The sequence below is a fragment of the Salmo salar genome, chromosome 09 (assembly GCF_965601325.2).
Source record: "Salmo salar chromosome 09, fSalSal1, whole genome shotgun sequence".
NCBI lineage: Eukaryota > Metazoa > Chordata > Actinopteri > Salmoniformes > Salmonidae > Salmo > Salmo salar.
In genome coordinates, this window is record NC_138299.1 from 71809809 (window position 1) to 71835511 (window position 25703).

At 44.0% G+C, this 25703-nt stretch overlaps 1 protein-coding gene across 8 annotated transcripts in view; it reads right to left on the reverse strand.

The window, feature by feature from the left end:
• LOC106611650 (transcription factor COE3) overlaps positions 1-21158 on the reverse strand; it is a 96983-nt gene extending 75825 nt beyond the window's left edge. Inside the window, exons 1-5 of one of the 8 annotated variants that reach the window (XM_014212078.3) lie at positions 20242-21158; positions 9803-9959; positions 6842-6905; positions 5572-5627; positions 3078-3151 (exon numbers count right to left, since the gene is read on the reverse strand). In XM_014212078.3, the coding sequence (XP_014067553.1) occupies positions 3078-3151; positions 5572-5627; positions 6842-6905; positions 9803-9959; positions 20242-20375 (485 nt within the window). In that variant the 5' untranslated portion in view covers positions 20376-21158. The remainder of the gene's footprint in view (positions 1-3077; positions 3152-5571; positions 5628-6841; positions 6906-9802; positions 9960-20241) is intronic. The other 7 variants (XM_014212084.3, XM_014212077.3, XM_014212079.3 and 4 more) reach the window with 7 other exon arrangements.
• Between the last annotated feature and the right edge of the window lie 4545 nt (positions 21159-25703).

Consider the following 25703-nt stretch of genomic DNA (forward strand, 5'->3'; position numbering starts at 1 on the left):
AGGACCAATTATGCTCACACACTCACCCATGCTGTCATGAATCACATTGCCATTTGACAAACAAGCTTAAAACCGAGCCACCGAATGCCAAATTAACCCATTTTATGCATCATTTATCACACCGTTTGATCTCTAAGTAGAAGAAAAACATACTAAGTACTGTTTTTTTTCCTGGTCTTTGTGTGTGTGTGTGACTGTTGCCATAGAACGCACCACAATAATTTATTCCCCCAGCTACTTGGAACCATTAGCAAAGTTCCAGGAGACCAATTAGCATTGGAAACCCAATGGTGCTGCTGTGGTGACAACCTCCTCAAACTGAGAAAGTGTTATAAACAAACTGGACCCCAGGAGCACTGCCAGGCCCCTCGGGGGACCTGGGGCCCTTCGCACACGAAAACAAACCTTGGCTGAGCGTCCACAATATCGCCTTAATGACGTTTCCCCCCGGGCCCAAACTGGCTAACACCCTGGCTAGCTAATGACTGAGAACACAGGCCAGCAAGTCAGTCGAGTCCCACAAAACAACTAGACTGGATATCCAGTCAGCGTTACTATGGTTTTTTCAGCTGCAGCCGAAAAATAGTACTGAGCATGAGCAGTGCTGGTCCAGTGAGCGCCACAGCAACGAAACCAGAGAGGCCAACTTGATGATTTGTCAATCTAGCAAAAAGGACCCACACCGAATCTACAATAAGAAGTGAGCCTGGAATGCCAGTTTTATCCCAAGATGGGCAGCCTGCCTTGGCTGGTCACAAGCATCAGTATCATTGTCCCTTCAGTCAGCCAGGCATACTTCAAATGATCCCCACAAGTGGAATCTACTTAAGCACTAAAAAAAGGAGTGTTTCGAAGCTGAACTATCAGAGTTTAGCTTTAAAAAACAAGAGAAGCCTTCAAAGGCTCCCTGAGGAACCTGAAGACGGGCATCAGAGGGATGGAGAACAGAGCCAGTCTGTTGGATCACAGGCCTGTGATAAGACGCGCACACAGTGAATGGCTGTCAATGGAGGGCTTGTTTTCAAAGGGCAAGTGCTGTAATTACCCAGCCCAAACATGAGGGCCGCAGCCAGACCTAATGATATGCGGCAGGACGGCAGGCAGACAGCCGGCTTGGCTGGGAGAGGACGCCCGTGGCAAGCCTTTCTCTCTCACACAGCGTGCCCTCTTCCAGCCTGGCACCGGGGCTGGTGCACAGAGCCCAGTCCTGGCTAGCCTGTGTACCCATAGCACAGTCCTCCGATGACTGGCCCATGCCAACTGACTACCACAAAGCCCCATTTGGTGGTTTTGGAAGACCCAGTCTCAAATGAAAGAATGCTGTGTTGATATTGTGAGCCAATTCAAGTGACACTACATGGAATACAGTGACACTTCAAATGTACTTGCTAATCAACTACTGACATAGTTAAGTTGATATTTGTGTGTGTGTCAAGTAGTAATATTTAAAAATACTTACAAGTTTTTTAAAACACTGTAAATAAAGGGCCTCCATTTTGATCCTAAAATCTATAATGTCGTCATGTCTATCTAACTAAAGACGAATAAACTCATTGCACATTTTTTTAATTGTCAAACCTTCCAATAGGTTCAGTGCTTTTAACTCTATGACGAGAGAACTACTCTTTATCTTCAGAGAGTTCTGGACAAAGGGACAAGTCTCAAAGCCACCACCAGGGACCACATGGACATACCGGAGAGGGTCCCTACCAGCTGCTACAGTATACTTCCACTGCTGGCTGAGTGTGTTACTTTATACGGCAGCGAGCCAGGCTGCAACACCACACGGGACTAGATAAAGACACCTCAGCCATCACGTCCCTGTCACACTGGGAGACCGAGGGGGAGATCGAGATAGATGAAGAAAGAGAGCGCATCTCTCTCATCCCCTTCTCATTAGCCAATGGAAACACGGCATTCATCAGGGGAAGGATAGTTAATAATTACACTCAATCACGTAATGACCGACGCCAAGTGGAACCGTCATTAGGAAAATGAAGCGACGTATCAGAGGGGATCTCCAAGGAGGAGACAATGGGTCTGTCACTCAAAGAAGTCCCTACATTTTCAGTATCGACCATTCTTCAACTAAATGTTGAAAAGTTGAATGTTCCTCCATGCACTGTTTGAAATTGGCTTTGAAACGTGAAACAAGATGCATGAGATAACCGGGAGACAACCCTCTGATAATACATGATATGGTTTCCCCAACTAGGTCATAGAATGAGTACAATCATGACTTAGACCCTGATTCAATTAAAAGAACAGACGGAGGGTTTCCATGGTGAGGCAAATCAGCATTCTGTGTTTCAACACTTAGCTGAATTATTGATTCAACTAATCAACAATTGCCTTCTCACAGGTAAATGCTCTCTATTGTCTTACCCCAGAAACGTCCAGATCAAGGTTTTGATTGAATAGCGGTTGATGCATATGCAATTGGGTTCCAACAGGGATGACTGAGTCAGTGGAAAAGGTAAAGGGCTGTGTCGAACCCAACGCCCTCCCTCACTCTTTTTACTCCTCCAACCAGCTGAGGCCTCTCGTGGGCCAAGGCGTGAAACTCCTCAACCCCCAGTGTCCAAGGCGGCACACAAACGCACTTCCTGTATTGCATAATTATAACTCACTCCTACCAGGCCCTAACCAACGCCCTACAGACTTGCGCCCAGCCGACCTCCATCAAAACACACACAAACACATAAAGACCCCATCAACATGGGCCTTCATCCGGTAGACACACAGTGGGTAGATAATGACTCAGCATGGTATTCAATTCAACTATACTTATTTAATGAGAGCAACCCTGTAGGGCTGTAACGAGAGGACTATATAGCACGAAGAGGGATGGCCCACAGAGGAATAAGGATACCTCTTCTTGCATTAAATTAACTGGTTTTCACCAATGGGACTTTAACCTTGAGCCTTGTGTTGATCCCTTAAAGGAAAAGTTCACCCCAACATCAATTTTTGCCATAAAATGCAGACCTCAATCCCAGATTAATTTAGATGGTGCCAATCGTGCCCATTCATTTGATTTTGGGGTGAAATATCCCTTTAAATAGAGTGGAACTCACCTGCACATGATCTCGTGGGTGAGAAGGACACGGCACATCTCTGGGTTTTTGTCCTGGCCCTCGTAGAGGATCGCCTGAGAAGAAAAGAGCAGCCGGTATTTATGTTTGTTTAGTCTTCTTTGGGTCCCTGTACTTGAACTTGTGCTTTCCCTGTACAATATCCGATCATAGCCCTGTAAAGGCTGTGACTACATATAAGTGGAAAGGCTTTGTGCGCGTGTTCGTTATCACTGTCTGCTAAATATCTACAATGGAAGTGGATGACACTTTATTAGCGTAAGCGCCGCTTGGTCTAACTTTCATATCATATTAACAGGGAGAGAAAGGAGGTTAGACTGAAGAGATGGTGGAGGGAGTAGCCCCCCCCATAGTGGAGAGCCACGTGGTGTAGAGCGGCCCGGCCGGCCCTCCACCCCTCCCAGACAGATGGCGGTGCGAGCCCCAGTAAGAGAGAGAGACCACCCCCTGGGCATCCTTCACTGGAGCTGCCATGTCGGCCATGGATGACGGATGACCACTGAGAGGAGCTGTTCCCTCCTTCATTCTCTCTATACCTCCTGTGTCAGAGGGATGGAGGGAGGAAGAGAGGGAGGGAGTGCTCCATCCCACTCCCAATGACGTACCCCTACCTCGTCCACCTAGGTGGTCAGTTGCCCCACACACACACACACACGCACGCACACACCCCAAGGGGACAATACTTTTAGGATAACGACCACTTCTGCATTATTGATTCCTCCCAGCCTCTATATTAAAATCTGCCAATTTCGCCAGAAGGGGTGGGGATTGCAACAGGGACCAGGGAAAGGGAGTGGGAGTGTGTGTGGGGAGGAGAGGAGGTGTAGGGGGGTATCGGGTCGATATTTATACATCATCATTTCTGATTCAAGTAGCTGCTCCACCCCCTGGAGCTAGTCTGGGAGTTTTCATGGGGGTATATCATGGACGTACGTGAGTAATACCACCATGTCGAAAAAGGCAAAAAGGAGAGTCAAGATTCGGCTTTTTTGAGGATGATAGGACAGACTGAAGGGGGATATCAAACAGATATATTTTCCTACACATCCACTGCTAAAGGAAGATTATTTGTATTCCTATTGTGTGCAACATACTGCCTTCCAGGTAAATGCATTATATACAGTAATACGTTCGAATTTGCCAATAGGAGTGTCTGAGAATGGGCTCCTAAGAGCCAATCAATAGACCTGGCCCCCCCTCTGGCTGCTAGATGGCTGCCTTTCTGCGGGTGGACACACTACAGTATGCAAAGTCTGCATGTCTGCCTGTCCAAGTCTAGGCAGGAGGGAGGGATTTGAGTGGCGCACCCGAGGTAGAAAGCTCCTTGTGTTGTTGTCAGAATTATTGTCTCCGGCGCGCCGTCGCTGCAGCACATTAAGGGCTATTGATTGGTTTCCGTGGCTGGCGCTTTGTCGAGGACCTGGTTGCCGCATCGATCTGTGACAGCCTGACATGGCGACACAGGGAGGGCCTGGTGGGCTGGGGATAGGGAGGGCCTGGTGGGCTGGGGATAGGGAGGGCCTGGTGGGCTGGGGATAGGGAGGGCCTGGTGGGCGGGAGATAGGGAGAGCCTGGTGGGCTGGGGATAGGGAGGGCCTGGTGGGCTGGGGGATAGGGAGGGCCTGGTGGGCTGGGGATAGGGAGGGCCTGGTGGGCTGGGGATAGGGAGGGCCTGGTGGGCTGGGGATAGAGAGGGCCTGGTGGGCTGGGGATAGGGAGGGCCTGGTGGGCTGGGGATAGGGAGGGCCTGGTGGGCTGGGGATAGGGAGGGCCTGGTGGGCTGGGGATAGGGAGGGCCTGGTGGGCTGGGGATAGGGAGGGCCTGGTGGGCTGGGGGATAGGGAGGGCCTGGTGGGCTGGGGATAGGGAGGGCCTGGTGGGCTGGGGATAGGGAGGGCCTGGTGGGCTGGGGATAGGGAGGGCCTGGTGGGCTGGGGATAGGGAGGGCCTGGTGGGCTGGGGATAGGGAGGGCCTGGTGGGCTGGGGATAGGGAGGGCCTGGTGGGCTGGGGGATAGGGAGGGCCTGGTGGGCTGGGGATAGGGAGGGCCTGGTGGGCTGGGGATAGGGAGGGCCTGGTGGGCTGGGGATAGGGAGGGCCTGGTGGGCTGGGGATAGGGAGGGCCTGGTGGGCTGGGGATAGGGAGGGAGGATGGGAAGGAGTGTACAGTACAGCACAGTGTATGTTGGAGCCAGGTTGCCCCTATGTCTTCTAGCCTGACTGGTCAAGACTAGTTATTTGCCACTGGGGTACTGTAAATTGATAGCACTTTAGCTCAACGGGTAAAATAACAGAAGGGTGTCTGTGTTCATGGGTTCAAATCTCAGGTGGGATAGGTTGACTCATGTTACATTATGTACAAAATGGGTGGTGGGTTGCAGTATGATACGCAGTGAAACACTGTTACTGGAAACAATGTTCACACTTCACTGGTCACCTGTTAAAAGGCTGGGATCAGAGTAAGGAGAAAGCTCACCTGTTTGGTCATGGAGTCTATTAGCCGTACAAACAGATCTTGTTCTGTCCTGATGCCTGCAACACAACACAAATATGTAGCAGATATCCCGCAATTACACTGCAATAACACATGACACCAATTTGGATTATTGAAATGTTAAGATCCATTGACAGAATGACAGGTTTAACGTCATCTTCCTCTGTAAATAATTTGCATAGAAGTAGGCGTGTGGTTTAGCCAAATGAAATGTCTCGAGCAACAACAACAACAACAACAATCTAAACATCAGCCGAAAATGCTAATTCACTTCTTTCACCGAAAGAGAAACATAAACAACAAATTTCTAATAACGTCTTCTCACTGAATTCTGTTTATTTGTGTCCCCATAGTGTCTTTATGTTTTCTGTAGTGCTTGTCATGTAGACCAAGCTTTTCTAACCCCCCTCAGCAAAAACAAACAAGCCTGTGCTCTCTAGCTTTTACTATTTATGATTTCCCGGCTGCAACTGCCGAGTTCCCCTCGCTCCCGTTGCCTTTTTGGAATTCTCATTCACAGACAAATTAAATAGCAATCATTATTGCTTATCTTTTATTAGCTTTGCAATGGAGCGTAAATACGGCATAAACACAACAGGGGGTAGGTAGTCAAAAAGGACCATGGGAAACGAGACGATTTTCTATTTCTTGCCTGTAATTGCGTCAGGCTTTGGTGTTTTCTCACCATTTCTTTGTCCTTTAAAAAAAAAGTCATTTTTATGTTACTTGTGAATTGTACTCTACCCCACCCACAGTCTTCTGTTTCTTCTCGGGATGTGGTCTCAAAACAAAATCCATGGCAACAGGAATCTCAGCTGTGTGCTTTAAAATGACCACAGATCAGTGATCAGTGTTCAAATTTCAAGTTCTTTTCCCTAATGACCAAAACAGACTTTAGGGTTTGGTGGTCGTCAAATATAATTCCAGATGTGATAAGGATTATCGTTTATATTTATGCTGTCTTTTTTATTTAATGTCCTAGCCTAGCGGTTAGAGCATTGGGCCAGTAATCAAAAGGTCGCTGTTTCAACTCCCTGAGCCGACTAGGTGAAAAATCTGCTGATGTACCCTTGAGCAAGGCACTTAACCCTAATTGCTCCTGTAAGTTGCTTTGGATAAGAGCGTCTCCTAAATGACTAGAATGTAAATGTCAAATGTTTTTCCTGAAAGTGCTGAAGCTAATCTTTCCACAGAGAGTAGCAAGAAGAGAGAGAACTCTGCAATATGTTTGGAGGGATTATCGTGGTCTTACCGTTACTGTAAAGAAGCTGTAGCCTGTAATGGATGCCATTGTTGGTCTTCTCTCCGTTGTACTCCTGAAAGAGTCAAAGGCAAACACAGAAAATTATCAAGATGGCTCTCAGCTTTTGAGGTGACACCCAAAATCAAAGGCAACATCAGCCCATTTAGTCCCCTGCTGTGATATTGTCATAAAGGGTCTTGTACGTAATCCAATATCTCACAACAAAATGAACTACCTGGGGGAAAAAAAGAACTAGAGCATCCTAATCTACGCTCCCGTCTCAATCTACTCTATCGCTGACATTCTCCGAAGAGACCAACATCCCGGTCCTAATCCAAGCAGATGTTGGGCCACAAAATTGAAATCTTAAACCCAACTCTGGTGCCACGGGGAATACCCAGACTAATACGGCATCCACTGCATCCAATTAGAGATCATCTGAAGAGGACATATAAATCCCATAAGAGTTCAGGGGACCAACCAGCATTAATACTGGTTATCCGCTGTTATAACACTGTTATTACCTTGTGGTTTCATTTGAGGTCGAATGAACTTGCCATCAGAAAGCTGTTAGATAAGGTATATCACACTGCCTGTGTGTCCACAATAACAGGTACATCTAATAACGGTACGCAACTGAAAACATATGAATTAAAGTGAACATTTGTAATATCTACTAGATTCGTATAGGAAGACAGTTCTGGGAAAGTTAGATCTAGGGGTTCATGTTTTTAAAAACAAATCTCTTTTCCCATAAACTCTGAGGATAATCCATACCGTTCTCTGATTGAGTTATATTTATGAAGTTGCTAAGCCCTTGCTATTTTTGAGTGTTTGTCTAGGCCCAAAATCCCACCGCAGGTCCATGATGATATACAACATGGAATCTCCATCTTTCCTCCAACTCCCGTCGCAGACACGCACACAACAAACCAGCTGCCTTAGTGTTGCATCGTCTAGCCAGGAATAAATCAAACAGCAAGAACAAAAGGACCAACCCAGGTAAGAACTAAAACAACCCTGTTACCACAGCTATATAGAGAGATGCAGTGAAAGAGAGGAGACATTATCTCTAGTCTAAGTGACAGTGCCCAGTTAGTGTTGGTCGCCACGGTTACCGATGACCTCAGCTCCCAGGTGGGCCAAGTCGCTCTCACTGATCTCGTGTCACCTCTTCAACGGGCGGGCACCGGGAGAGAGGCCACATCCGCTCCTCTCTCCCTCTTTCCCTCCATGTCTCTTTCTCCTTCCCTCCCTCACAATCTCTCTCTCTCCTTCCCCCTCCGCCGCGCGGTGCCAAGTGTGCCGTGGAGTCTTGGCAGGGGCCCAGGGGCAGGCTGGAGGTCAAGGCAGAGGGGAACGGGCAGGGAGGACGGGAGGAGCGGCCGTGCCAGCTGGCCGCTGTCCCTCCTGACCGTGGGCGGAGCTGTTCTCTGTAACCTTTTACTGAGAACAACCCCCTGGCAGCATGGCAGAATGGCCCAGGCGGCAGGTAGAGAAGTGGGTTACCATTACCACTGAGAGCACAGGTACTGCTGAACAAATACCAGAGGCAGAGAGAGACAGGGAGAGAGAGCCTCATAGACTGGTCAACTATATAACAGAGCTTGTAGATGGCACATGAATGTACAATAAATGACATTAACAACTACTGCTTAAAATGAATTCAAAGGCTTTTCATAAGCATGTCTGAGAGAGGTACCCCCCCCTTAAAAGATTTAGATGCACTATTGTAAAGTGGTTGTTCCACTGGATATTATAAGGTGAATGCACCAATTTGTAAGTCGCTCTGGATAAGAGCGTCTGCTAAATGACTAAAATGTAAAAAAATGTAAAAAAATGATCAAATCATCATATTTGCTCTCCTATCTTGTATTATTTTAATTTTTATTTAACTAGGCAAGTCAGTTAAGAACAAATTCTTATTTGCAATGACGAACTACCGGGGAACAGTGGGTTAACTGCCTTGTTGAGGGGGAGAACGACAGATTTTTACCTTGTCAGCACGGGGATTCAATCCAGCAACCTTTCGGTTACTGGCCCAACACTCTAACCTCTAGGCTACCTGCCGCCCTGAAATAATATAAATGAATACAAATGAATAAACACAAATTAGTTTTTTTTTTTAAAGATACCTTCATGTAACCTCATCAAAATTACTTAAATAAAAATACTATTTGAGTTTAATGTCTGATTTAAAGCTGAATCAAAACCGCTTCATTTAAGATTTCCTGCTTTCTGCTCATCACTGCCCCCCAACAGGTTCTTTGTAAACTGTGAGTGTTTCCATATCTGAACGGTTTCTATCCTCAACCAGCTCTCAGGATTACAATCTTTCTATGGAAGTTTCGGTAATGTAAGAAATCTCAAAAGCTTAATGTACATTCTAAAATCAAATACTTTGAATTAGTATTGAATTACTAACAACAGATACTTACAATATGTCAAATCTGTTCATTAAATGAAAACATTATCTTTATTTATGAGGTGGACATAATCAATATATAACTTACATAAAGTATATTATCTTCAAATAAATGTGTACAATTGTGTTTATGAAATTCAAATAAAATAAAATCAATATAATTAAATGAGTGTATATAAAATAGAATACAATTCTGTTACAGAATGTATAGATATTAGATATAGAATGAATAAAAATCGAATTCACTAAAGAAATGCATTACATTACATTGCAGTATACTGTATATAATACATCGAGGAACATTATAGGGGGAAACAAATATTGCTCTCGACTTGACATCAAGAAAACTGTGAGTGCATCCACAGTTTCTGTGCTAGACATTCCATATTTCAAAGCGTCACTGCGCTATAGCACTGAACGAAGCAGAAGGAATGACGTCCCACAAACACTGGCCCCAGCGTCAACGCCACCCTCTTATCCCCAATGCCAGCTATACCTGGACACACACCCCCTCCACCCCATTCCCCTTTGTGTGTTGGTCTTACTTTGTCTTTCTCCACAAAGTCTATGTAAGAGGTTCTCTCGATCTCCACGGGCTGGCCCTGTCGGTCGTACAGCGCCAACACAAAGTGGAAGAAGTTGGATTTGCGTAGGTTCGAGGGAGGCTGTTTTTCATAGTGAGCCCGGGCCAGACCTACACCGCTATAGATAGGAGAAAGAGAGAGAGAGAGAGAGAGAGAGAGAGAGAGAGGGACAGGGGGAGAGCAAATGGGGGAGAGAGAAAAGGATGAAATGTGGTTAGTACCGTGTAGCCACGGAGCACCGGGGCAATTCTAAACACAGCAGGCGCTATTCAATCACAAGCTGTTTCTGCAGGTAAAACAAAATGTTGTTTACTGTGTGAAACTAAAAGAAAGTTTTCCAATAATTTAAGTATAATTTAAGTATGACGCCTTGCAAAGAAGAAACCCTGGAGCAGTTGGGATTGAATAGGGCCTAGAGTCCTGATATGTATTAGTATGCAGGTCTTGGTTTCATTTAAAGAAACCTACGTTTCCGAAACGTGTTCATTGTTCTGACAAAAATGGATCTTAGTCAGGTCAATTACTACTATCAGCACCAACTGCAAAACAACCCAAACAGTAATCTTTCAAACCCTAAATTAAAAACACAAACACAAATAATGAAAAGAAGGAGAGAAAAGTGGAGACGAGAGAGCGAGTGAGAGAGAGAGAGTGATAAATGAAAGACACTTGGCCCTCTCTTCACGTTCCCTGTGTGTGCCACGCGTTCCTTTGTGTTATTTGTCTCCTCGACCACCTCAACAATGTGAATTTGGCTGGGTAGCAAGGACTCCAGAAGGCGGCGTCTGCCTCGGTTCGTGCCAAGCGCTGTGGGGTACCATTCGGCTTGGCAACCGTGCCACTCCAGTTTTCCCTGACCTGTCAGTCAAACTCTGCCCTGCATCCCCTGGGCCCGGAGAATAAAAGACCTCCACACACTCGGCATGCGCCATATGCGCCCCCCACACACACACACACACACACACACACACACACACACACACACACACACACGGCCCTTTTCACCATTGGTTTAGAGACAGAGGATGTCTGCTAACACCACGTACACACTGCTAACCAGGGTCGGAGTTCATTTAGATTAAAAGTGAAGTTTGGAAGTGAATGCCAATTCAAAAGGTGACATGGTGTGGAATAGATGACAAATTCGAATTGAAAAGGTTTCAAAGCTTTGGAGAGGTGTTAATGTAGAAGGTTTTTAACCATCTGAACTTAATTCAGTTGATTTTGGAGAAAGAGGAAATGATATCTAGAAGAAGCTGAATGGGTGACGTTACACACACTGATTCTTGACCTGTCACTAATAAATGGCAGATTGTGGTGAACATTGATAACCACTTGCAACAACAACAACAAAAAATGAAGTTGAGACTACATGAGAGAAACATACAAAATAAACTAAATGGAAATTAACATAAACATATGTAAAAAGAAAATGGTGCAGAATCATGTCTTCAGGTGAAGAAAATAGACGGCAGATTGCGGTGTCAGACTGATTTGGGCTGATTGACTTTACATGTACCTTGTGGCCTAGAAGACTGTGCATAACTTCTCTAGGCCGTGGACAGAGAGCTTTTTTTTTTAGTAAGATATCTCATGCATCTCTGCTTATCTCATAGCTTCAATTTAAACCGATTTTTAGATCCAAGAATTGATTCCTCATTCAGGAAAATGTTCAAGGATGCATGAGCGTAATTGCTTTTTAAAAACGCAGACAGATCTAAATATATAAACAAACGCTTGCAGGCAGCTATAGGAGCTCTACTGTTAAATCAATGAAACATCTAAATATCATAATGCTTTGGTATCAATCTCTGTTCAACTTGGTTGCTGATATCTCATTTAGCTACACTAACAAAACAAATAACCATGATCAATACGAGATTCCAAGTGTAATGGACGTCACGCTGCTTGCTTAGCAATTACCACTTCCTCCTGATTCGGCTCACATCGAGGCTCGAACGCCGGATCTCTGCTTTGCTAGCATGGGTGACCGCCCCGCCCGAAGCGTCTTACCAGTCAGCGCCACGTGAAAGCGCAAAGCAGTTCATGTCGAAATATTTATTCACGTGCTGCATTTTTCTTGGAGGGCGGAGCGAGTGTTTTTGGAAAGTTGCCTGTTTTGCTTTCTCTCTGCGCTCATGGGTATAGTCCGCAGGCGCTAGATTAACACAGGTGTGACCTTTCTGCACCCCATTACCAATGCTTACTGCCTCATTTGTAACCCAGTTGTTGAAAGCGAATTCCTGGACTCAGTTCTGAAGACACAAAGACAAAAAGGTTGCACATGGGAGGATGGCGTTTTACATCGCGGGGGGAGATATGAGAGAAAGAGAGTTAGGGCCTGTCTGACATCATGGTTTCAGTGCTACTAAATATTAAGTGTGGGACTGATAGGGGATTTTTCCTCTCTAGCAAACCCTCATTAAAAGTCCTGCAAAAAGTCAAAAACAAATCCTAAAAAGTCGATAGGGGAAAAATCCCATGAAGTTGCTAGATGTTTTGCTGAACACAAACATTAGGTGACCGTACTACTGCCATGGCCTGCATGGAAATCGTCTGGGGGGAAAAAAACTCAAAATGATACTTAACTACCTAACAACTAATAAAACAAGACTGGAGTGAGAAACAGCCCTCACTATCATATCACTTCCCACCTCCAATTACATGTAGAAACCCCCCTTCAACACCATTACCCCAATTATGAAGCTACGCCAGAACATCGGGGATACGTTGAGACCTCCAGCCACGGCGGCGGTGCCAGAGCCAGTCTCAACACATCCAGATCTCTCTGCACTCTATCAACACAGAAAGCTTGTTAGCGTTATTATTTCAATTATGCTAATTGCAGCCACATCCACTTATGCCTGGGCGCGGCGGCCTGTAGCGCATGGCCTTAGCACTCAGTATAATAAAAACAGTATCGATGGCACACAGGTTTCTACTACACAGGCTGTGTAAATCAGAGGGCAACAGCCCAACAACAAATAGCGCTAACAGATCTTCTGACGGAGCTCCACCCTACATGCGCGTTGACACTTCACCCCCACTGTAAACGCTGAAGGAAGAGATCCCGTGTGAAGCAGCAACCGTCATCCAGTCACCTCTCAACACAATCAGCTGACACCAAAAGCCCATGTCCATTCTGTGGCTGATGTCAACGCTCCGACAGGGATGGTATGTTTACTGAACGAGTCGTTTTAACATGGGATGGTACAATTGATCTAAAGTCATTCGAGAATTTAACAAGATTTTGAGTTGTGGTTTTAACGACTATAAAAAAAATGTTTTTAAAGAGATTCTACATCATTTGAATTCATTTTTAGGTCCAGCTATACGCCATGCAGCATTAGGATGGTCGTCAAAGTGTACATTCTTCGGCAGTATCGGCTTAATGCAATGCAGCAAATTATAATTATGATAAATGAAAAAGGTAACCCCGGGCTAAAGTCCTCACTGCTGGAGGGCCTGCACACTTCAGGGAAATAGATATTAAGCACTGAGACTTCTGCTCTGAAATGATCTACTAATGAACATGCAGCAGAAGGGTTCTCCTTCTATAATGGACACTGTTGACTGTACGTGTGTGTGTGTGTGTGTGTGTGTGTGGTGTGTGTGTGTGTGTGTGTGTGTGTGTGTGTGTGTGTGTGTGTGTGTGTGTGTGCACGTACGTGTATAAAATATATTGTTCTACATATAGCTGTGAAATAGTACCCATGAGCAGCTGGTAAATCTTCCAGATTGTGGCTTTAAGGGAGCGATCAGTGGTTGCCCTCCCCACTGCCCCCACTCTCCCCTGGGTAGAGAGCATCCCCTGTGCCACCAGAGTGGGCACAGTGGACACGGCCCACACCCCTCCAGCATTAATCAGCTGGGTGATGGGGTGTGACCGACCTACCGACCGAGTGGCGGAGTCTTTAACCAGCGCGGCCGGCTGCTTCCTGCAGGACGGCCTAATGAGCCATATACCATTGCCTTGTTTATACAAATGGGATGCAAGCAGAGTATTAACAATCTCCTCTCTCTGGCCTACTGCCACTGTGTTAATCTAATGAATAGTGGAACTGTAAATCACACAACCTCTGTGGTGGTTGTACGGCCACCCCTCTCTGGGTTGCAACTTGGTCTGTCCCTGGAGAGGACAGTAGGTGACAAAGATATAGGTCTAACACAGAGAAGACGTTGAGTATAAAACCAAGGACGAAACCAAAGGAGATAGTAAAAGGGGAGGGGGGGGGGGGTATCAGAATAAAACAGCATGGAAAACCAATGTAAGGAACATTGACCTATCTAAATTCAGACTTACACTAATTGCACCAGCAAATGTTGGGGGGTGGGGGGATCACATGAAATATATGCAAATGTTGGTGTGTGTGTGTGTGCGTGTGCGCGCGTGTGTGCATAAGGAAGAGTGTAATTTATGCAGCCGATACACAATTACTCTGGCATACATTTGCCCAGTCAGGGCCGCTCCCTCCCTAGTGCTTGTTTGGTTAGCTCTTATTAGCCGTGTAATATGAGCTAATGAGTGGAAGCCTGGAACACGGCAGGAGGACAGCCCTCGCCTGTGTGTGTGTGTTTTGAAACACTATACCCTCGGTAGGCAGGATGGGTAGTCTCAGATGCTTTCAGTCTGGAGTTATGTCTGATGAAACCTGCCACCGCACTCCCTTAGAAATCTCTCCTCTCCCCTCTCACAACATAGGGCCAACCATTTAGCATTACCCACCAATTGCAAGGTTGTTACGCAGCTACGACAACGCTTTGCCTTAAGAAATCTAAAACAAAAACACCATCATAGTGGAAAACAAATCCCGTATACGGTCTACTCTATCTGCCCCAATGAACTATCCCATCGCTAAAGCAATAAGCTGCCTCGTAGTTGAACATCTGTCAGTCTATGAGCAATCGGGTTTCAGGAATCTCATTATGCCGTTTTAGAATTCAAAAAACCCAGTGAATGATTTGGCCAGTCAGTGACCAATCAAACATCCCAATCTTACAAGCGCAATTGAAAAACGTCAGTGTCACTCTGCATTGATAACATCTGAACAGAATTCGGTCATCAGAAGAGGGATGTTGCCACTACATTGACGTGTGAGAAGCATCAATTACTTCGCAAGGAAACGGATATTGAAAAGAAAATCAGTTTCACATTGTTTTTACACCTCACTTCAGAATAGCGATACAGAGGCCCCTCTACCCTTCCACTCTCTTCCTACTCATCTCACTTCCCTACTGGAAATTCTGTATCAGAAAAGTAGTACTTTCTACTGAAATAGAATGGAATGAGCATCTCTTCAAAGAATATGAAATACTACTTGTAAAGTGGATTTGAAAAGTACTGGCCTACAAAACCATGCAGGTAATGGTGTATCAGAAAAGTAGTACTTTCTATTGAAGTAGAAAGGAATGAGCATCTCTTCAAAGAATATAAAATACTACTTGTAAAATGGATTTGAAAAGTACTGGCCTACAAAACCACACAAACAAGTCCACAGCTAACACCCACACAGATACGCTTGTAGATCCTCGACACAACTTGTTTTTTACACTTACGACACGCTCACACATGGAACACTGCTCACTGTGTACTAATTGGTACACACTCATACTGTACAAACACTCACACTCGTGTTTTGCACACTGTCAGAAATACTTCTACCTTTTTCTCTAACTGTAAAAAGAGCATTATCTTAGGGTAAAAATCCCTTTCGTCCAATTGTTTGGCAATTGCAGCAAGACAACTACAGCACTTTTGGCCAATGGGGTAATGTTTCTCTGAGCTGGCTGGGTAAATAAAAAAAATGACACACACGATTAGGGTTCACAAATGAAAATCAAACACCAACAGTTTTCTCAACTAGAACTGCTGCCTCTCTCGCAAAAGCATTGCACAGTGCACACACACGTGGAACAAGTTACGCAACAGCGGTGATGGATACAGACAGTGTGTTTAGTTCAAACTTAAATGCAAATCAAAACATGTGGGCAAACACTTAACATCAAGGGGTAAAGGGTAAATGGTGCTCTATCCATCATTGCACCACAACTTTTACTGTATATCAAGACCTAAGCCATAAGTTACTTTATTTGGCATGTACTGTAGCAAGCACCAAATACTCTCTAAAAATCGGTGAATTCTCATCAGCAAAAATGCATAGTACATCTTCACCTTGAGTTTTTCCACTGTTTGGTGTCAGCTATTTCCTCAGGTTGCAACAGTATATTTTACTAGACTTTCTCCCTGTCCAGTGTTTACTACAGGTTGAGCCGAGGCACACCTGCCCCTAGACTGAAAATCAAAGCAGCACCCTGGTCCTCACAACACACATACCTCTGCAAACTTAATGAGTGGGCCACAGCTGAAACCATTAGTTGGTCACCTGCACACTTTTAATGGGGGTCATAAAAGATGGTGGCCTCGCTCAAGCCAACTAATTGTTTGCACGTTTAGGGGCAGCTGGCGAGAAACACTTGTTTCTGTTGCGGGATCCAATGAACTGGTGGCTGAGATTTAGCAGTGAGACAAAGAGCAGGCCATATGTATTTACGCGAGTCGCCATATTGTCACCACCATGCAACGTGTTAGATAGAACGTACAGGAACACGCTGCAACAGGGTGAATGCACTGAGGGCCTTGTTTGAACTATCAGACACTATTCCACAAGGCTCAGTAAAATGTAGCTGAATTGAATAGGGGGAAGGAGAGGAGAAATGCTCATTTCACGATAACTATTTTGCTCTCTAACAAATAAGAAATAAGAGGTCAGACATATTCATTGACCTCGGGGATTGTGAATGATGATAGGTTACAGTGAAATGAACCTTGGACAAAAATCTCTCCCAAGACGACATGTGGTGATGTGAAATATGAGTGAGTGCCACACCGCACAAATATGTCTGTCTGTACAAATGGGTTTCTCCGTCCCATATGCCTGAGGCCAATAGGGAGTATTGTCTCCATATTTTGAGTCCAGTCACTGGCGATGATTGAGGCAGTGACGGATTGGGCTCTGGATATAGAATCCTGGGCTATCAGTCTCATCGGTTGAAGCCAGTGACCACGGAACACTCAGTCTTCTGCTAAGCTTGGGAACTTGCACTTTATTAAGTCGCCCCCCCCCCCCTTCCTCCTCCTAGCAGACAAAGACAGGGGCAACATAATTCACTTTGCTCGATTTTACAGTGGCAACTGGGGAGGGTCAAGTTAAATCTGTTCCTTAGTTGTGCAGACCACTCAGTCACACCCACACCCCTCCTCTCCCTGCCTCAGTGGAATGGCTGTTTTTGGGGTTAGATCGGGAAAGGCAGTTATGGTGGGCATAAGCTAGGGGAGTGTCTCTGAAAGCGATCCAGACCAATGCTTTGCACATTTAAATCAGCAATGACCATTTCTTAATGAAACACTTTGCTATCCATAACAGATCTATCCACAACCACATTCTAGCGCTGAACAAAACTAACTCACAGTCTCCAGTTCCGTTTTTATGAACACTAGGTCACAAGCAGAGTACACTACGGTTCCAGAATCCAGAGAAGAAGTACTCTACAGAGTACTTTTCCCTTACCCCATAACAAGCAGCTTCATCTACACTCACAAATGCAACTATTTTCTGCAATGTGACTTGACATATAGAAACTCAATGTTTGGGCATTGCCCCTCAAAGGAGTTTTGGTGAATGTACATTGTACTCCACAAAAGTCAAACACAAAAAAAAGGACATGTCTGTTGAGCTATGCATAATCTTTTTATGCCCTTGGAAGGAGAATTATCTGACAACCTGTTATAAAAAAATAAAAAATAAAATATGATAAAATCGTATAGCAAATGGTCTCGGATAATGATTTTTTGGAAACAATTCAAATACTATAATAAATAACGAATGTACTGTCACTAATAAAAGCCACTTGTCTTATTTTTGCAATATCTTAATCTAGATAAGTGTACATTTTACATTTTCAATATTTCACTTAATCTAGATAAGTGTACATTTTACATTTTCAATAATTCACATAATATAAAGTGATGCACTTTAACAGTATATATCACCCACCGTATAGCCTATATCTGTTCAGCCAAATTGAAGTGTAGCTACCATTGCAAAGTAATGCAACTGTCAACCAGTACTGATCAATAACTTGTATACTGCCGACCACTCAACGCATATCACTTCTATGAATTCTCTTTGTGTTACAGAGGATAAATGTGTGACACATGGGTTTAATTAATGCGAAATTCAACTGCATGTCAGTTAAATGTCGCATTAAATGAAGCATCATTCAGTGAACACCAAATATTAAAACTGACATTTACAGTTATGCAGGTGCAGGTTGCTGCGGGTCGATTTTTCCCCAAAAGATATCATAGCAGCATTGTGATAAAGGGAAAATTGTGAACACATTAAAGTAAGTTTGTGGACTTAAAAATGGATTGACACCGTAAGAAAACCAGTATAGCCTACGACGTGTCGTAGACGCGCTCACCCGTGAGCGGACATGTCAATTGACCCGCTTATCGGACTTGAACTCCCGGGTGGATGTCTGTGTGTGCGACTGAATGACAACTAACACAGAATAAACGTATCTATCCTAGTTCATTATAACGTACTGCTGTTGTCTAACATGACACCACCACTCGCGGCCTCGTGAAGAGCTGAGGGTCACTTACACGATAGGCCTATACTCTGAGCATATATGATATAGTCTCATCGTGCATGCTCAAAATGCACTGAAAAACGAATAGCATATTGAACATGCAAGATGGTAAAGGTGGGCTACAGTAGGCTTGCTCTTGTTAACCTTTTTGGCTGTTAATTTTTTAAGTTCAGACAACGGGATGTGTCAAACTGTCGGCAACGTGCACCGGGCACCATAACAAATTGTTGATGCCGCAAACTGACGTAAATATTAACCTAAACTCAGGAGCAACGGTTTGAGTTGTTTACATTTTAATAGTAATTATAAATAATAAACATAGTATATCATATAATCTGCGATACCCTCATTCAAGGGACAGGGCAGGTTTGTCGTGACTATTTTCCGTGATGACAACTTTGGATGGTTAAAGATGTTCACGCAGAAACGTTAAAACCAAAAAGTAATTTGTCGGTAGGCCTATATAGAATTATTATCAGATTTTAAAGAAGAAAGCATAGGCATTTAAATGGTCTAGATTATTTTGGCTAGGCAGAAGTCATGTATTTAAACATTTGAGTGAAACCAATCAATTTATGCCAATACACTCACATCATAAATATTTTCAATACGATCACCTACCCTATTATTTATTTATATTATACAAACCGTGTTTTATTTGTTTTAGACCCAAACATCAGCATTAATCAATACTTTATCAATTTGAAATGATTTATGAAAATATTACATTTTATTAATTAAGCCCTTATAATTAATTATGACTTCAAAACAGCTTAAAAGTTACACTTGTAGGTAGGCTTAAATAATACAAAGGATATGTTCTCCTTGTGTGGCATAGTGAACCTGTTAACACGCTGTCAATCTTCACATCAATAATTTACAATAGCGCAAGCATGTCCATAAAATCGAGTTGCCCACAGCTGGACACACAGCTATTTCGTATAGCCTAAATGAGTAACATTCGATTGAATGTGTCTTGGTATAGTTTAAAATGATAGAAAAGCAATGATGCTCATATGCATTCAATATGATGGGCCAACACTAATCTCATAGTTTAATGGATGCAACTTTACGCCTAGATCACATATAGGCATAGGCCTACATATGATAGTTATGTTAGGCTGTACGTATGGACTGGCACTTGTTCAAAACAAAGTCTAATATAAATAATTTGGGGTTTTATTTAGGCTATGTGTAAGGGCTTCCTGAACCAATCAACGTATGCACAGATGCAAACTCTTCGAGGTGATCTTACTGTTTAGCCAACACTTCTGTGGAACGGTGTTTGGTTTACATTAGGCCACTCGTGCGAGAGATATGATGCCGTTCTATTAGATGGAAGGTGCATGTTGTAAAGTTGAGTTATTTTTTAGTTATTTATTGGCGTCAAGAGTTTTCAATAACAGCAAATTGCTTGGAGCTCATTCGGGCATATCATGTGAAAGCGCATCGTTCTCAATGCCTTCCACTCACCACGCTTTGTGATGCTAGGCTGTTTACACATGCTACATGTTTACAAGTATTGGGGCACTAAGTTTAGAGTTGTTTTGCAAATCAATGCAGGATACAGTAGCCTACATAAAATGCCAACCGTTCTATCCGGAACGCAGTAAGCCTATACGTTTAGCGTTCCTGTGAGCGGTTCTCGTATAGGCTACGAGTGTATACTGTCGGGCAATCTGCAGTGATCTGTCAGCATCCTGTCCAGCGAATATCATATGTGCGTCTAGTTGATGTTAACCTACCTTTGTGCTGCTGTGTTCGCGTCCAATATCCCCGCGCTCTGCATCCAAGAGCGGACCGGTGTCATGCCACTCGTGAGCGGTTCCTCTTTCATGGTCAAGGCTCCCCGCGGGAGGCTGTCCTGGATGGAGAACATGAAAGTAACCTTCTGGGAACTCTCTCTTAACCAAATCACAAGGCCACCTGGATTAACGACGAGCAACTGAAAAGGGAAGAATCTTCCCCAAAGTGCAACAAGGGGGAAAGCGATAGCGGTCCTTATCCAAAGACGAGCGTCGTATCCCTTTGGGTTTTTACGCTTTATTTTTAATTCCAACCCCAGTTCAGTTCGCTCAAGCTTAACCGGTCTCAAGTTAAAAGAGGGTGGAGAGAGGGTGAGCGCTAGAACAGTTAAGCATCTCGAAGGAGAAGAATCAGCCGGGATCTAGGATACCTTTTCGTTTTGAGTAAAGAGAGGGGAGATGCCGAAGTTGATCAGAAGAAGGCGAACATACGCGCACGGGATTGTGAAATGAAAAGTGGGATAAAACAAGCGACTGCTTCAAAAAGGAGTAAAATGAAATGATTACCAAACAAGAGGGAGGGACGGACCATGCAAGGCTTGCTCTCCCAGGGGAAAAGGGGGATTGGGTAGCAAGAAATCTCATTCCCTCCCTCCCCGTCTCTTTATGCTTCCTCTGTCCCAGCGGAGCGCACCTTCTCTCGGGTTCGGAGGCTCTAGTGCTCTCGAGGGGGACAAGCGTGGATTTGACAAGGGCGGAGACTAGTCCTTATATGGAAAAGTCATTTCAACGTCAATGGCAGTTCTGTCTTTTCATTGGCTGAAGTCATCAATTACGTCATGTTTTTGAATTCGCGGCAAAAGCATTCCCGGTGTTTACCTGTACTACATTGCACGCTTTGCTGAGCTGTGCGCGTGGACGCAAATATGCGTATTGCTTTACCAGATTCATCTGTCGATTTGCATGTTGGCCGACTTTTTGAATTGGCTCATAAAGGCATAATGATGACCTCTCATTTGAAAGCATTGACACTGTCCTTTGAGTGCAGAATTACTGAGGAGCACGGACGTCTGTGATTGATATTCACTGTATTGTGTTGTGGCATTGGACTGTATAAAATCCATTATGTTTGTAAGGAGCAATACACTTCCACAACATGTTCATTGGACGTCATTTGTTTTAGAAAGACATACCCACGTGCGCGCACGAACACACACACACACAAACATGCGCACACATAGACACACTCCCTCGTCATACACGCACTCAAATATATTTCACGATGATTGAACATTTGCTAATATCTCATGATGGGGAACAGAACAATTGTTGCCTTATGTCTTTCTTGAGGGGCCGGTAGCGTGCAGGAATTTTTTTGCAATCATGCTTCTCTTGGCATTGTTGAACGGTATTTGTGAACGTGTTCAATGAGATTTGACAGCGCGGTGTACTTGCAGTCCTCTGCGTCCAGCAATGGTAATACAATTGATCACGACAGCCTAATAATAATTATATGAATCATAATAATGCTGTCTCATAGTTATTAATAATAAAAACTCTTAACACTGTAATTGTTTCAGGTAATTTGACAGATCAGTGAACGCAATAGCCTATGGCTACCACGACAACTCCAATTTCAGTAATAAGGAATCTTCCAAAAGCAACCACAATTAAATATTTACACAACTTTAGCCTCTCTAACTTAGGAGGCCAACATGTCTTTCTCTACAAGTAGACTAAATTAATTCGATGATACTTAAAAAGATCTCTAAATCTTTTGATAGATGACCATATGATGCTAATTTTAGAAGGAATAACCTGATCCCTAATTTCTCACAACAAAACACGGTATGTAGGTCTAACTCAGGGGTGTCAAACTCATTCCATGGAGGGTCTGCGGGTTTTTGGTTTTTCTTTCAATTAAGACGTAGACAACCAGGTGAGGGGTGTTCCTTACTAATTAGTGACCTTATGTCATCCATCAAGTTCAAGGGAGGAGCGGAAAACCGCACACACTCGGCCCTCGGTGGAATGAGTTTGACACGTGTGGCCTATATCATATTACCGCAATAGGGCCTAAAAAAAAAATCTCCAATAAAGATAGGCTACGTTTTCCCTGTTACTTAAACGAACTGTTATAATTAATAAGAAGAAGGAGAATACCATTTATTTAACGTTATCATTATTTTGGTGGACTATTATCAATTAAAAATAACCAAAACAATATTAAGTTAATGATTAGCCTGTAGCCTAACCAAACGTTTGTTTAAACAGTTGGTGTAAAATAAATAACTATTGCATTTTTTCCCCCCTTATGGCACTTCAAGGATAACATTCTATGCTGCGACTAACTAATGTAAATATACAGTCTCAAAGGGCAAGAAGATGGGTAGAAAAAGGTTTTGTGACATTCATATTTCAATTGCACTTTGTAGAGCGGTCAGCAAGGCCGTCTACAAGGCTAGACGGCATAGTCAGGAGGCCACAAAACACGCAGAGACAACCCGATACTCCGCTTTTGTGCGGTGGTCTGCAGGTAACCATCGAACGCATAACCGTATGAATCAACAATAATAAGCAACGTCTTCTCAGCAGCTGGCTCTTGGCACACTTAATGCCACGATTCCAATGGAAATGTTTATAGGCCTAGTGTAGGCTACTGTAAATTATGGTAAGGGAACTACATAGATTTCAGCACGTTTTTTGGAGTCAAATATGTTCCAAATATTTCTGCATTCATACAAAACACTCAAATTGAGTGATTTGTGGTACTTATTGTAAAAGCTGATTGAGAACAAACAAACGATATTTTTTCACAGAAAAATTATATCCATCCTATGTTTTGGTCATATGCTCAGGTTCTCTTTCAATGTTAGATTGACAGTATTTCACGGAAAAGTCACTGGTCTTGATTTTTCCGTTTGCAAGCGATTGCTGTCACCTAGTGGGCATGAGTTGCAACATGCGTTATCAGGGGAAGATGGACTTTTACTTTTTTTAATTTAACTAGGCAAGTCACTTAAGAACAAATTCTTATTTTCAGGAACAGTGGGATAACTGCCTTGTTCAGGGGCAGAACGACAGATTTTTTTACCTTGTCAGCTCGGGGATTCGATTTTTTAACCTTCCGGTTACTAGTTCAACACTCTAACCACTAGGCTACCTGCCGCCCCAACTGGGGAATGAATCAAGGTATTATTGTCCTCTTTAGTGCATAAGCACCCCCTATACAGCACAGCACCCCCTACACAGCACCGCACCCCCTATACAGCACAGCACCCCCTATACAGCACAGCACCCCTATACAGCACAGCACCCCCATACAGCACAGCACCCCTATACAGCACAGCACCCCCTATACAGCACAGCACCCCTATACAGCACAGCACCCCCTATACAGCACAGCACAGCACCCCCTATACAGCACAGCACCCCTATACAGCACAGCACCCCTATACAGCACAGCACCCCCTATACAGCACAGCACCCCCTATACAGCACAGCACTCCTATGCATCACAGCACCCCATACAGCACAGCACCCCTATACAGCACAGCACCCCATACAGCACAGCACCCCTATACAGCACAGCACCCCAAAACAGCACAGCACCCCTATACGGCACAGCACCCCTATACGGCACAGCACCCCTATACAGCACAGCACCCCCTATACAGCACAGCGCCTCTATACAGCACAGCGCCTCTATACAGCACCCCTATACAGCACAGCACCCCTATACAGCACTGCACCCCTATACAGCACAGCACCCCCAGCACCCCCTATACAGCACAGCACCGCCTATACAGCAGAGCACAGCACCTCCTATACAGCACAGCACCCCCTATACAGCACAGCACCCCTATACAGCACAGCACCCCCTATACAGCACAGCACCCCCTATACAGCAGAGCACCCCCTATACAGCTAAGCACCCCTATACAGCACAGCACCCCCTATACAGCAGAGCACACCCTATACAGCAGAGCACCCCCTACACAGCACAGCACCCCCTATACAGCACAGCACACCCTATAAAGCAGAGCACCCCCTATACATTGCAAGGTCACAACCCTAATTCCAATGATGACTGCGTAACCCTTAAACACCTCCAAACCAGGGGTGCAAGACCTATCGTTCCAGCACTCTGAAGTCTAACTGACATCGTCCTTGCTCATCAAACCAGTCATATGGATGGCCAGAGAGGAAGGAGACTGCAGGTTTCTTACAATAAATATTGGTTTACTTTGTGATGTCACTAGAAAAATCTGAGAGCTTAAACTGGGTTTCTGCAGCAAAAAGGTTTGCAAGCCACTTATTTAGAGGTTTAGTTTTCTTTAAACATCCATTGCAAACTTCAGTAAAATTTAGCCACCTCTAGCTAAAAATCAATGGAAGTGATGGGGGCATGTGAGCATTTTTAGAAAAATAATGTCCAAATCACCTGACATCAACTCTATATTTGGTTTGATGATACTTAAATGTGATTTGGCCATAAAAAAAAACAACAACAACATGCTCCCATCACTTCCATTGATTTTTAGCTAGCGGTGGCTAAAGTTAGCTGAAGTTTGTAATGGCTGTTTAAAGAGAGTTTAATGTATTACAGTTTCTGCTAGTCCATAGACTACTTTCAGGGGAAGGAAACATCTAACACCACGTTGTAAAATAGTCAATTACTCCTTTAGCATATGAAAAGGTACAGACCGCCACCTAGTGGCCAGAAGAAGAAAACTTCTAGTTGTGAATCATAAGCAATGACTGAAGTTGCAGTCAGAACAGCCTCAATTACTCAGGGCATGGACTACGAGGTGTCGAAAGCATTCCACAGGGATGATGGCCCATGTTGACTTCAATACTTCCCATAGTTGTGTCAAGTTGGCTGGATGTCCTTTGGGTGGTGGACCATTCTTGATACACACAGGAAACAGTTGAGCGTAAAAAAACAGGCAGTATTGCAGTTCTTGACACACTCAAACAGGTGCTCCTGGCACCTACTACCCGACCCCGTTCAAAGGCACTTCAATATTTTGTCTTGCCCCTTCACCCTCTGAATGGCACAGATATACAATCCATGTCTCAAGGATAAAAAAATCCTTCTTTAACCTGTCTCCTCCCATTCATCTACACTGATTGAAGTGAATTTAACAAGTGACATCAATAAGGGATCATAGCTTCCACCTGGATTCACCTGCTCAGTCTGTGTCATGGAAAGAGGAGGTGTTCTCAATGTTTTGTACACTCATATATATATATATATATATATATATATATATATATATATATATATATATATATATATATATATATATATATATTTACACCACCGTTCTTAAGTTTGGGGTTAAATCTCCTTGTTTTTGAAAGAAAGCACATTTTTTTGGTCCAATAAAATCACATCAAATTGATCAGAAATACAGTATAGACATTGTTAATGTTGTAAATAACTATTGTAGCTGGAA